The 13,492-nt window shown below is 42.2% G+C and overlaps 1 protein-coding gene across 3 annotated transcripts in view; it reads left to right on the top strand.

The window, feature by feature from the left end:
- LOC107382087 (transcription initiation factor TFIID subunit 4) overlaps nucleotides 1–13,492 on the top strand; it is a 154,077-nt gene that overhangs the window by 50,967 nt on the left and 89,618 nt on the right. For all 3 annotated transcript variants that reach the window (XM_054732611.2, XM_054732610.2, XM_054732609.2), the window contains one exon: nucleotides 11,801–11,970. In XM_054732611.2, the coding sequence (XP_054588586.1) occupies nucleotides 11,801–11,970 (170 nt within the window). The remainder of the gene's footprint in view (nucleotides 1–11,800; nucleotides 11,971–13,492) is intronic.

The raw sequence follows: 13,492 nt of genomic DNA, 5'->3' as shown, positions 1-13,492 counted from the left end.
AACAAACATCAATTGCACCTTTATTTAATTTAATTTTTTCAGGTGAATTTTGAAGTCACAGAAGCTGACTTGGAGTGCTAACAGTGAAACATAAAGGCGCGGACGAATAAAAGACAAAAACTACAATGATCACAGAAATAACTTGAATCTGACAAAAGCAATAATAAATCAAAGTTCTATGAAATTTAACCAATGAAATTCAGACATTGCTTTTCAACCATGCTTTAAATAATAATAAAAAAATCAACTCATGGAACAGGCCTGGACAAAAATGATCTAACTTAATATGTTGTTGCACGACGTTCTGAGGCAATCACTGCAATCAAGCCAATGAGACTTCTGCACCTCTTAGCAGGTATTTTGGCCCACTCCTCATCAGCAAACTGCTCCAGTTGTCTCGGGTTTGAAGGGTGCCTTTTCCAGATGGCATGTTTCAGCTCCTTCCAGATATGCTCAGTAGGATTGAGGTAGAGGCTCATAGAAGGCGACTAGTTCGATGTTTTCCTCTTAGTCATTCTTGGGTGTTTTTGACTGTGCGTTTTGGGTCATTGTCCTGTTGCAAGGCCCATGACCTGCAACTGAGACCAAGGCGGCATATTTCTCCCTAGAATCTCTTGATAGTCTTGAGATTTCATTGAACCCTGCACAGATTCATGACACCCTGTGCCAGATGCAGCGAAGCAGCCCCAGAACATAACAGAGCCTCCTCATGTTTCATAGTTGGAACAGTCCGTGAACAAAGAGCTGATGTGCCGCAGCAAAAAGTTCCATTTTTGTCTCGTGTCTATTGGACAATTCAGTTCAAGTTAATTTATAAAGCGCCAAATCGCGATGAGTCGTCTCAAGACTCTTCACATAATAAACATTCCAGTACAGGTCAGGTCATTAAGCCAGTCAGTAAAACATTTCCTATATAAGGAACCCAGCAGGTTGCATTGAGTCACTGACTAGTAGAGTCTTTACGGCAATCCTCCTCATACTAAGCAAGCATTTAGCGACAGTGGAGAGGAAAAATCCATTTTAACAGGAAGAAACCTCCAGAGGATCCTGGCTCAGTATAAGCAGACTTCCACCACGACTCACTGGGGATCGAGAAGACAGAGCAGAGACCCACACACACACACCCACACACACACACACGCACGCACGCACACACACACACACACACACACACCAGGCAATGCGTCTATGGTTACATTGTGATTTCTTAGTAAATATTCTATTTGGTGAGAGATAAACTTTATTGTATTTATCCTAGTGGTTCTATAACTAAACGGGTAAACTAGTAGTAGCACGTCCAACGTCAAGGAAAGCAAAAAGTTATTATCAGGAGAGGAAGAAAGGTTAAGTGGTTAGCAGCAGTGTGCTAGACGATGGCCCCCTCCATGAGGCCACCACAGCTCAGCAGAACATTGTTGTAGCTTCTTCTGGGGAGAAAAACACTTAAAGAAAAAGTAAAGTACCGGTAAACAGCTGAAATAGCAGGAAAGAATACAGTTAAAGAGCAGATTGTAGAAGAAAGTAGTCGAGTGTGGAAAGTGGTCAGTGTGTCCTCCAGCAGTCTAAGCCTATAGCAGCTTAACTACAGAGATACAGTGGTGTGAAAAACTATTTGCCCCCTTCCTGATTTCTTGTTCTTTTGCATGTTTGACACACAAAATGTTTCTGATCATCAAACACATTTAACCATTAGTCAAAGATAACACAAGTAAACACAAAATGCAGTTTTGAATTGATGGTTTTTATTATTTAGGGAGAGAACAAAATCCAAACCTACATTGCCCTGTGTGAAAAAGTAATTGCCCCCTGAACCTAATAACTGGTTGGGCCTCCCTTAGCAGCAATAACTGCAATCAAGCGTTTGCGATAACTTGCTACGAGTCTTTTACAGCGCTCTGGAGGGGTTTTGGCCCACTCATCTTTGCAGAATTGTTTGTAATTCAGCTTTATTTGAGGGTTTTCTAGCATGAACCGCCTTTAAAGGTCATGCCATAGCATCTCAATAGGATTCAGGTCAGGACTTTGACTAGGCCACTCCAACGTCTTCATTTTGTTGTTCTTCAGCCAGTCAGAGGTGGATTTGCTGTTGTGTTTTGGGTCCTTGTCCTGCTGCAGCACCCAAGATGGCTTCAGCTTTAGTTGACCAACAGATGGCCGGACATTCTCCTTCAGGATGTTTTGGTAGACAGTAGAATTCATGGTTCCATTCATCACAGCAAGCCTTCCAGTTCCTGAAGCAGCAACACAACCCCAGACCATCACACTACCACCACCATATTTTACTGTTGGTATGATGCTCTGTCTGAAATGCTGTGTTACTTCTACGCCAGATGGAACGGGACATTTGCCTTCCAGAAAGTTCAACTTTTGTCTCATCAGTCCACAAGGCATTTTCCCACAAGTCTTGGCAATCATTGAGATGTTTCTTAGCTAAATTGAGACGAGCCCTAATGTTCTTTTTGCTTAACAGTGGTTTGTGTCTTGGAAATCTGCCATGCAGGCCATTTTTGCCCAGTCTCTTTCTTATGGTGGAGTCGTGAACATTGACCTTAACCCTTTGATGCACGAATTATGAAATCTTCAACCATGATTTTTTAAACAATTTTTTTCATTCATCTTTAGGTGTGAATGAAACAAATTTCAACAAATATTTTTTGTAACATTTTGTTTATTTACAAATAATTTATTACATGTCCACCTCAGTGGACAGCGTGCATTCTGAGCATGAAATATGTTGGCTTGACTTAATGAAGCCCAAACGGAGGGGCTCACATGCAATAAAGTCTTCAACAGCTGTGCTTAATAGCAAAAATAAATAAATAACAATTTTGAGTACCTGTCCACTGTAGTGACCATTATGCATCAAAGGGTTAATGGAGGCAAGTGAGGCCTGCAGTTGTCCTGGGGTCTTTTGTGACCTCTCGGATGAGTTGCCTCTGCGCTCTTGGGGTAATTTTGGTCGGCCGCCCACTCCTGGGAAGGTTCACCACTGTTCCATGTTGTTGCCATTTGTGGATAATGGCTCTCACTGTGGTTCGCTGGAGTCCCAAAGCTTTTGAAATGGCTTTATAACCTTTACCAGACTGATAGATCTCAATTACTTTTGTTCTCATTTGTTCTTGAATTTCTTTGGATCTTGGCCTGATGTCTAGCTTTTGAGGTGCTTTTGGTCTACTTCTCTGTGTCAGGCAGCTCATATTTAAGCGATTTCTTGATTTAAACAGGTGTGGCAGTAATCAGGCTTGGGGGTGGCTACAGAAATTGAATTCAGGTGTGAAACACCACAGTTGGGTTATTTTTTAACAAGGGGGGCAATTACTTTTTCACACAGGGCAATGTAGGCTTGGATTTTGTTCTCTCCCTAAATAATAAAAACCACCATTTCAAAACTGCATTTTGTGTTTACTTGTGTTGTCTTTGACTAACAGTTAAATGTGTTTGATGATCAGAAACATTTTGTGTGACAAACATGCAAAAGAACAAGAAATCAGGAAGGGGGCAAATAAGTTTTTCACACCACTGTATCTCTGGATAACCTAGCCTTTTAGATGGAGGACATTCTCCCAGAAGTTTTGTCCACATATAGTTTGGCGTATTCCTGTCTGGCTTTTTTATGATTTGTTTTCAACTATGGTGTCCTCCTCGGTCACCTCCCATGTAGTCCACTTTGGCTCAAACTACGACGGATGGTGCGATCTGACACTGATGTTACCATTCGGATCATCCGTCTCTGTGATTTGTCATCAATCTTCCTCCCGCGGTCATATCCAGGGAGGTTGGCTACTGTCCCATGGATCAGAAATTTCTGAATATGTGCAACTGTAGTCGCAGGACCATCTAGCTGCTTTGACATGGTCTTATCGCCCTTACCTTTAGCATGCTTGTGTATAATTTTCTTTTTTATCTCCTGTCATGGATTTTATCAATATGTTTATCAATAACCCAAACAGTTACAACTGCGGCAAGATGCCTGAGGCAAATGCCCTGAACATCCGGTCACAGAGTTTATTTATAGAGGGGGAGTGAGAGGGAGAGAGAGATTGTGTGTGTGTGTGTGTGTGTGTGTGTGTGTGTGTGTGTGTGTGTGTGTGTGTGTGTGTGTGTGTGTGTGGGAAGTCAAGAATGTGTGTGTGTGTGTGTGTGTGTGAGTGGTGTAGCGTTAGGAAGTTTATAATGGTCTGCCCTTAACAGCTGCTTGTGTGGGTGTGTCTAAATGAGTGAGCATGATCAAAGAGGCATAGAGCAATACATTTGCATTCAGTTGATTGAGTCAATAATCAAGAATTAATAAACATAAATTTTTCCATAACAGTCCCTCCTGTTTATCCGAATAGGATAACCAAACAAAGGGAAGCCACAAAGCAAAACCAAATAAGGAAAACAAAATAAGTAAAGTAATAGGGAATATTATCCACTTCCATAACTTGTCACCACTAACTATGAGAGCTACATCAATCACAAATCAAGTAATAAAAACGGGGTAAACCAGGGAAGGTGATCATCTCAGTAGTCATAGGGGCCAATAGGTTACAAATCAATTAACTCAAGACAAAAATGATAAGCCAAGGAAAACAATAAGTAAAGTAATAAACACTACGATCAGATATAAAAGGATCTTGAGGTTCTGAAACTCCTCGTGTAGATCCTCAAGCAGATGAAGTCGCCCCCTCAAATCCCAGAAGCCGTTTATCTAAAGAATCGAATAATTCTAATATGTCCTTACGGGGAGACGAGGCCTCAGGCGAGTACTGAGGACGGCTCCTCTTGGTCCCAGGTGTTTCGGTCTCAGCTGCTGATTTCTTCTGACCCATAACGAAAAACTCAAAAACTCCGTCAATATAGTTTTGTAAACTTTCTAAATTTTCTCCACTTACCTCCAGGTTGAGTGAGTTATACTTACCAGATTATTTTTGCATTGTCAATAGATAAATTAGTTGAAAATGCGTCTTAAATGTTTGTGGATGTTTGTTAATGAGCTGCCATCAGCTTCAAACGCTGCCGTGTATCCGGTGATCGGCCGTCAGCACATGCTCAGCCATTTTTAGATGAGCACATTAGCTGGTTAACCCCAAAATTCCACTATCTCCGCTCTGCCCCCGCTCGCTTCCAAACTCAAAGTATACTGTACCCGCTCTACAACGGCTCCGCTCAGGTGCGGAGACCTGAGGTGCGCAAACAGGCATGCGCGGGATTTTCGAGATCTTGCAATACAGCCCGAGCAATAAATGCGGAAGTTAGATCCAAACACCCGTTGTGTGGGAGAAGCATCGAAATGAACTGTTTAATCTGCCCATCATTTGTGTTGAGAGATCAGCAGTGTTTGGATCAACACAGGGTGAGTACTTTGATAGTAGAAACTGTATTCATGGCTTATTTTTGTGCATTTAAAGTTCAACCACCATTGATAGTTGTTAAAAGTTGTTAAACCTGTGCATATGAAACAAAAAACGCCTTTTGTTTATCGATTTATTGTGAAAAACGGAAGTTGTGCTTGCTCCCTGTCCTGTTAGGCGGTTGTTATTTCTGTCCGTTGACTGCGGAGGTGCTCCGGCAAAAATAGAATCAATCCTATTTTTGCCAGATGGCGGAACGGCGGGCGGCGCACTGCGCCGCACGGCCGCAGTAGTTGAACAGCTCTGATTGACTACAACGGGACCGTTTTTGCTGCGGAGTTCCAGTCGGAGCGGAGCGGAGATAGTGGAATTTTAGTGGGAGCTTGTGCCATGGGGAAGTGCAAGTTTAATGGTAACTGGATGGCTAATCCCACATTCGCAACGTGGTTAGCACCGGTTCCAGGCAATAGCTGGAAATTATAGCTTAAATTTAATTTAAAAAAATAGCTTAAATTTGGTCAAAGTGGCCTTAAAAAGGTCTTAAAAAGTCTTAAAGAGCAAGTCACCCCCTAAAAGAAACTTACTTCACTCCCACTTCATGTTTGAAAAATGCAACAAATGCCATTGCCTAGCAGACCAAGAGGGCGGAGCCGCTAACACACACACACACACACACACACACACACACACACACACACACACACACACACACACACACACACACACACACACACACACACACATGCTCACAACGGCATTGTGACATCGTAATGTACCAGTTTACATCATAGCATACCTCTTAGCCAATAGCGGTGGCAGATTAAAATTCAAAAACAGTGCAGAGTTTTTACCTGACGACGGCGCAACATTGACCGTTAGGCAGATTATTTAAATTTTAACTAAAATGCACTGAAGTGCTTAACTATTGACTACACGTGTCTGCAGCACGATTGGACACACATTTATATAGTTTATCAGCAAAAAAAAAGTTGATTTGGGGGTGACTTGCTCTTTAAATTTGGCACAGTTAAACCTGCAGACATCCTGTTAAAATAAAATGTATTTTTACCTTTAGAGCGTAGCGTGTTTGGTATTCAAATAAGGACATGTAATTGTATCATTCCTTTGAAGTTTTAAATCAGACGCTGGAGGCTGGCATTGAGAGGTATACAATAGTTAAATTCTGATCAGGTGTTTGACTTGGATTAAGCCTTTCACTGCTTTAATAAAGAGTTTCATAGACGTTGGATTTTAGAGGTGTCTTGTCTGATCCCAGTCCTGTCATGCTTATGTCGTTTGCAGTTGCTGAAGTCTTTCCTTCCCTTTCTTCCTGAGCAAATTTGGCCCCCAGCATGTTTGGTTTTAAGGTGGGCCAACTTATCCCTGAGGTGACGAGGAGGGAGAACTACCGAGCCTGAGGTGGATTTGGTGCTTGTGCTATTGTGTGGATTATCTCTGTGCAGGTTTAATTAAGAGTGCACCAAGAGAAAAGAGAGACGGTGTGTGTGAGGTTCAGGGAGCTGCCCTAATTGTCTTTGTCAGCCTCCTGTTGCGTTGTCAAGTTTCATATCGGCTTTGCGCGGCCGCACCGAGGGCCTCGGCGGGGCGGCGATGGCTGAGGGTCCACCCTTCACGACGCATGAGAATTCAACTTGCATACACAAAAAGTACGGCAACCTACAACCGTGGCTGCAGAGCCGAGACCACCCTGCGTGTGTTCTCTGGGTCTTTGTTCCCGCCGTCAAAGCCACTCAGGAAAAAAAAGCGCTGCTCGCTTTGGGCCAGTCCTGTAAGGACAACATGTCACCGCTTGGCTAATTCAGGCCAGAATCACAATCACGGCGTGCCAAGAACTTCTCCCAGTCACAGGGAAGGACTCGGGGGCAGGGCGTGTGTCAAACACACCAACCCAAATGCAAATCCTGTTTGTTTATTCTCCTCTGCTAATATAGAATAACACATAAACACCGTCAAGTCAACGTCGTACCTGTGAGAAATGATCAGTGCATCAAAAAATAAATGAGTAGGTGTACCGAAGCAGTGTGCAAATAGAGTTTGTTGACTTGTGTTTTGCCAATCCTCAGGAGCATCCTTATCCAGCAAAGCTCCTTCCAAAAACTTTTCATCTCCCTGCCTCCCGATGTGTTGACACTAATAGACCCTAGAATGAGAAGTCTGTGTCATTACGGCCAAATGTAATCTCTGCATAAAGAAATCAAAAAAGCTAATGCATAATTTCTTCCAGGCAAATAGATGAGGAAAAAAAATCTGTATTTCCATTTTCTCCCTGGAATAAATGTAAATAACGTGGTTATATGAATGCACACGCGGGGTTAAGATTTAAAAGTGTAACTTGTGGTTTTCCATTTCTTAGTGAGATAAATGTAACGCTTCAGTGATAAAAGGTTGTGTGTTCTGTGTTGCAGCAGTTTCAGAAGAAACACCAGACATTAATGACCAACTCAACCCTTCAGCTGAAAGGCAATGAAGACGAGTTTCGTTTACTTTGTTTTCACTAACATTAAAGGCCACGAAGTCCTTTAGACTAAAGTTTGATTTGTTTTGCGCTGAAATCAGCCTCAGCAGTGGATTTGTGATGTTTTAAATGGGCTATTTTACTCATTAAAGGGATTTTCATCCATTTTTGAGTTTGTGAGAGCTTCCTGAACAGCCTTAGCACTAGGGCTGCAGCTGTCGAATATTTTTGTAATCGAGTACTCTATTGAATCTTTTATCGATTAATCGAGTACTCTAATAAATTACCCTTTTTATGTTTGTAAACCATTATATTAAACAGCATGTTATAAAATATGAAAGACCTCTTAAAATGAGCACGCAATTGACAGTTATTCTTCAAGTTTTTTTCAAAATAACTTTTCAAAACTTCAGACAAAAACTAGGAAGAGAACTGTTGAAGTAGCGCTGCGAGCGGCTGCGGCCCAAACAGCACCAGAACCGCTCACGGCTCATGCGCAAACATGGCTCGCCAGCTGTTTCCCTATTAACACACGTCCGTTTTAATTTCTACACTTTTTTTCTCACACAATAACAAGGATTGTCGAGAAAGCATGTTTTCTGTGGTTATGTCAAATTATACTGATCACAAAACATTTGTTTACTTTCTTTTGTTTTCCTCCACCACTCAAATACCCGTGTCCTCCTGCAGCAATGCCGAGGGACAACAGACATCAATAACAACACAATAAAAAGTCAGACGTGTTGTGTAAAAACGGCTATTTTTAGCACATTTTTAGGTCCGATGTGTTGCTACCAGACGTACGGTGTGAGCTGAAACTGAGTGCTACAAATGAAAGTCGCACAGTGTCCGCAGAATATATAGCGAACGTCTGAGTCCCCCTTTATTTATTTATGTTTATTTTTATTTATTTTTTAAACTTTATTTCAGTCTTCGTTTTCACATACATTCAGTTTACAATGTAACCTACATTCAACGTTCTGAAGAATGTAACAAATACAAATGACCTCACTTGAGGAAAATAAAAATTACATATAGAACTTGCAACAATTACTGCATGACACTACCATGAAACAAATTATGATGCTAAATAATAATAATAAAAATAAAAATAAAATAACATCAACAACAAACAAAAAATGTTCAGAGGTTGATATTTCAGCATTATATTTCAAACATGTTTGATTCATTGGACTGTAATTTAAAGAACAAGAAACTCAGACATTGTTTCGTACAACTCAGTTATAGATTGGTTATTTTCTGATAATACTCTCAGAGATGTTGTCAGTTGTTTTATTTCATTTTTAAAATGGCTATTGTTAGGCTTGCTGTTTTTCCATTTAGTCTTATGTATATGGTATTTTCCCATGATGAAAATAATGTTCACCATTTTGGATATGTTTTTTGGAAGAGCATCCATGTATATCAACACTTTAGATTTGTTAAGCCATACATCATTTCTCTCAATATTTAACAATCGATAAACATCCTACCTCCGAGTCCGCTTGCAGAAGTGACATTTACACGTGGATGTTTCCTGGTCAGGTTGCAGCATGGAGGATGTGGTGTTGTGGTAGGCTACATCCATATTACAGTATTTACACCGGACTACGTTTTCCGCCTTACGACGTGAAAAATGGTCACACACCTTTGACATTTTCTGTCTTTTTCGCACTCCACCAAGGTCCACGTTGTCCGCCATGGCTTAAGAGAAAGTTAAGTTACATTCGCTACTCGCGTGTGCTTTCAGTGCAGTGTGTATGTGCGTCAATTATTTCGGTCCGGGTGAAACATGACCCCGGGTGATTGCAAAGCCATGAATTAATTAAACATGACTTAAACGAAGCCTCGAGGCAGAGAATTTGACTCGAGGCTTTTTTGTATTTGAATTTTTCGAGGTACTCGAGGAATCGTTTCAGCCCTACTTAGCTCAGAGAAATAGTGTACATCCTTCAGGTGGAGCTAATGGCTAGTCTGGGCACAACCAAGAAACTTCAAACCTCATCATAACATTTACCACATGGATATGTACAAGGACTTCTCTGTTACAGTTTTTTTCGATAGCTAAAACTCAAAAAGCAAAAATGAGGCACAATTTTCACAACCTCTACTTCTGTTCCCAATCCCTTGACTCGATTTATCACTACTTAAGATTTCCTTATCATATTAGAACTCTGATTTTCCTCCTTTACGCTCTGATGTCAATTTCACATTACCTTGCTGTCAAAACACAACACACAATTTTCAGGTTTACAAACACTTTCCACATAAATTCTCAAAGCTTCGATCAACAACACACAAATATTCAAATCTCTAAACTTTCGGGTCTGGCGAGCAATTTGCAATCAGGGACTGCAGCATAAAAGTAAGTTTCCACAAGGCTACCCAGGTGCATGAGTGGTTTCAGGACCACCCACGGTTTTCCATTTTATGCCTTCCACCTTATTCCCCCTTCCTCAATCCCACTGAGGAGTTTTTCTCAGCCTGGAGGTGGAAGGTGTACGAAAGGAATCCACAGAGCAAGGTCCCACTGCTTCAAGCCATGGAGGAGGCTTGTAAAGATGTGGCCTTTGAGGCCTGTCAGGGCTTCATGAGGCACTCGAGGCGGTACTTCCAGCGCTGTTTGGACCAGGAGGACATCGCCTGTGATGTTGATGAGGCCCTTTGGCCAGACAGAGACCGGCGGCTTGATGCCCCATGATTATGCTTGGGGGTGGGGGGTGGGGGGGTGGGGGTGGGGGGGTTTAACCGTAAAAATAAAATGTTTTGTCTCAAAATTTGTGTGATGTCTAATGTTTATCTCAGAGAAAAGTGGGCACTGTCATACTTTCAGTGTGTAATTCATTGCGTTCCCTTTCGACAATTGTGTTTTCAGTTTTGCTCTTCAGTGTTCTTTCCATGCTTGGTAGTGTTCACCCAAAGGCTACTTGTGTTTAGCAGTTTCAAGTCGGCCCTGAAAACACACTTATTTAGCATTGCCTTCCCTCCGTGACACTTTTCATGACAATCTAGCACCGTATTTGAGTTTTTAATTCCATTTTTATGATTTAGTTGCTCACTTTTGGCACCTCGCACCATCTGGTGTTATATTTCGTTTTATTAGTGCCATTTCAAATGTTTTTATCATTGGTCGCATTATTTTATTTTATAGTGCTTTTAACTGTTCTCCTATTTTATCGTTTTTAGTAGGAATTTTTATCTCCGACTATTTATGCTTTGTTCTTATGTATTTTGCCAGTTCTTTTTGTGTTTCTTGGTCAACCATTTGGCTTTTATGTACAGCACTTTGGTTAGCTGCCATGCTATTTTGAAATGGTGCTTTATAAATAAATATGGTATGGTATGGTATGGTAACGAATGGTATGTGTGTGTCATGTGAAAATGTGGCTGTGTTTACCAAATGAAAACACGTGTTCCATTTTGGGAACATGTTACGATATGTGGTGGCAGGGTTTTGTTGCAAAGGGAAGCCACGGTTTAGGAATTTGTGTGTTATGTTTGGGGTTTTGTGTGTGCAGTTTTGAAAGAAACGTACAGTTTTGAAAAACGCGTTTTAGCAATCGAAAAAAACTAAAAGTGTAAAGCCTGATTTATACTTCTCTGCCTGCGTGGGTGCAGAAACACGCAATGCCATCATGCATCAACGCAAGGGTTCGGCGGCAGGCCCACAGCGGGTAACGGAGACGCCCAATTTTTTAACTGTCCGTCACTTTGTTAAAACATTTAGATGTGTAGCTTTTTTTTTTTTTTTAGCTTTTAGACTCTTTTCGACACAAAAGTAAAAAAGTTTCTGGTTTAGGCTACAAATCAAGACTCAAAATGTGGGTCAAAAGGTCACATCCAAAACGCACCTAAATGTGAGGAGGCAGAATATGAACCTGCCACCACAGTAAGTTCTAACAGGATAGTTTTAGATTCGTGGAACACTTGTCTGCAGATCAAAATGGGTCCCACCCATTTATCTCCTTTACCCTTACCTCCCCTATTTCAGAGACGATGATGACATCAACGATGTGGCGTCCATGGCCGGGGTGAATCTGAACGAGGAGAGTGCGAGAATACTGGCGACCAACTCTGAGCTGGTGGGAACGCAGATCCGCTCCTGTAAAGACGAGGCCTTCCTCCACCCGGGACTGCTGCACCGACGGATCCTGGAAACCGGTGAGCTGTGCTAGCAGCCCTTTTTAAAAGACACACCTCGATGTGTCTTTTGAACACGCCGCGGCGGAAGGGCATTGTGAGATTTTTGCAGCATTCGTGCCGCCACGCTTGGTAGTAATATTGCCGCAACGCCGGACTTGTGAATGCACTTTACGCCTTGATGCAAGTCATGACCGCGTGGGGAGTTACTGCCGAGCTCCGTCCAGCAACTACATTGAAAACTAAAGTAAACACGTGCCGTAAGTTTAGCTTTTGTAAACAGAACCAGCTGAGATGGTGAACCGGAGCGATGCAGAGCTCGAAGGAGCTGCCCTGTTAGAGCTGGAGGTCAGATCACCAGAGACTGCACCGGGACTGTGGAGGACAGACACCTTCAGGAGTGGCTTGTCAAAAAAAGGTAATGATCGCAATAAAAAGCAAGTTATGTCCAAGATAAACAAAGCCTGCGGCAGTGCAGAGACCGCCCCCAGACCTTGTTTATACCACCATCGTGTAATCTTTTGTAAAAAAGGACACGATTGCACCACTTTACCGCCACAGTCTGACCACTTAGAAACAACCTAAAGCTCCCTGATGGCGGCTCTGCGGTGCGGCAAATTGACGGCATTATTTTTTAAGAGGCAAGCATCGCTCACGCCAAAGTGTTATCTTCTCTGGTTCCTGTCTGCAGTTGTTCTGGGTTCCTTGTGTCTTTGCGGCCGCCTGATCTCAGTCACAGGAACACTCGATGGGTCTGTCTGTTGAAAGCTTTCAGAATGTCTTCTGGACAAAGGAAACAGAGCGTTAAAGCAAAGAGACTCAACGGTGAAGCTTTGAACCTCTCTGTATTTGCTTTATTTCCACGCAGGTGAAAGGAGGTCCTCCTTTATTAACTTCTGCCTTCACATTGACTCTAGTAAGAAGCTGTAATGAGCGTTATTCCTCAAAATAAAACTTTGCCCAGCGCCTTTTTTCTGTTCAGCGGATCAAAAAACACAGAGTAATTTCTGGAGACGGGAAGCCTCGCGCCCTCATCTCGTTGCATCTCAATTAATTATTAATTAATCAAAATCTTTAGTGCTCACCAGGGCCCGCAGGTCCTGTTTCGTTGCATGGACTCTCGGCATGGTTGTTATCCCGTCACCTTGGGGTAGAGGGCTTGTTTTAAAATATAAATCTTTCCTGAGGGAAGTGCACAGCATGATACGGGGCAGGAGGGTAGAGTGCCCCCTGCTGGGGAAGTGGCACTTGTGCAGCTTTGTTGTGTCAGTGATTGGTCTCTCTCCGCTCTCAGCTGACAGCAGACCAAGGGAGGCTCCTCCGGCCTGCCAGCTCCACTCAATCAGGGATGCTCCTTTTTACTGTAAAAACACCACTTTCTCTTTGGTTTAGCATTCAGCTAGAACTTCTTGATAACCTCTCCTTTATCCTAAAATTATCCCGTTTAAAATGTAACATCTCATGTTTCCTAGAATGGAGATTCCAACCCCCTCCTTCAATTGGATCTTTGTTTTTTTTATGCCTCTCAGTCCTTTTTATTTTT

The sequence above is a fragment of the Nothobranchius furzeri genome, chromosome 9 (genome assembly GCF_043380555.1).
Source record: "Nothobranchius furzeri strain GRZ-AD chromosome 9, NfurGRZ-RIMD1, whole genome shotgun sequence".
Lineage (NCBI taxonomy): Eukaryota > Metazoa > Chordata > Actinopteri > Cyprinodontiformes > Nothobranchiidae > Nothobranchius > Nothobranchius furzeri.
The sequence above is the reverse complement of the archived record's forward strand: the minus strand, read 5'-3'. Positions and strand labels throughout refer to the sequence as shown.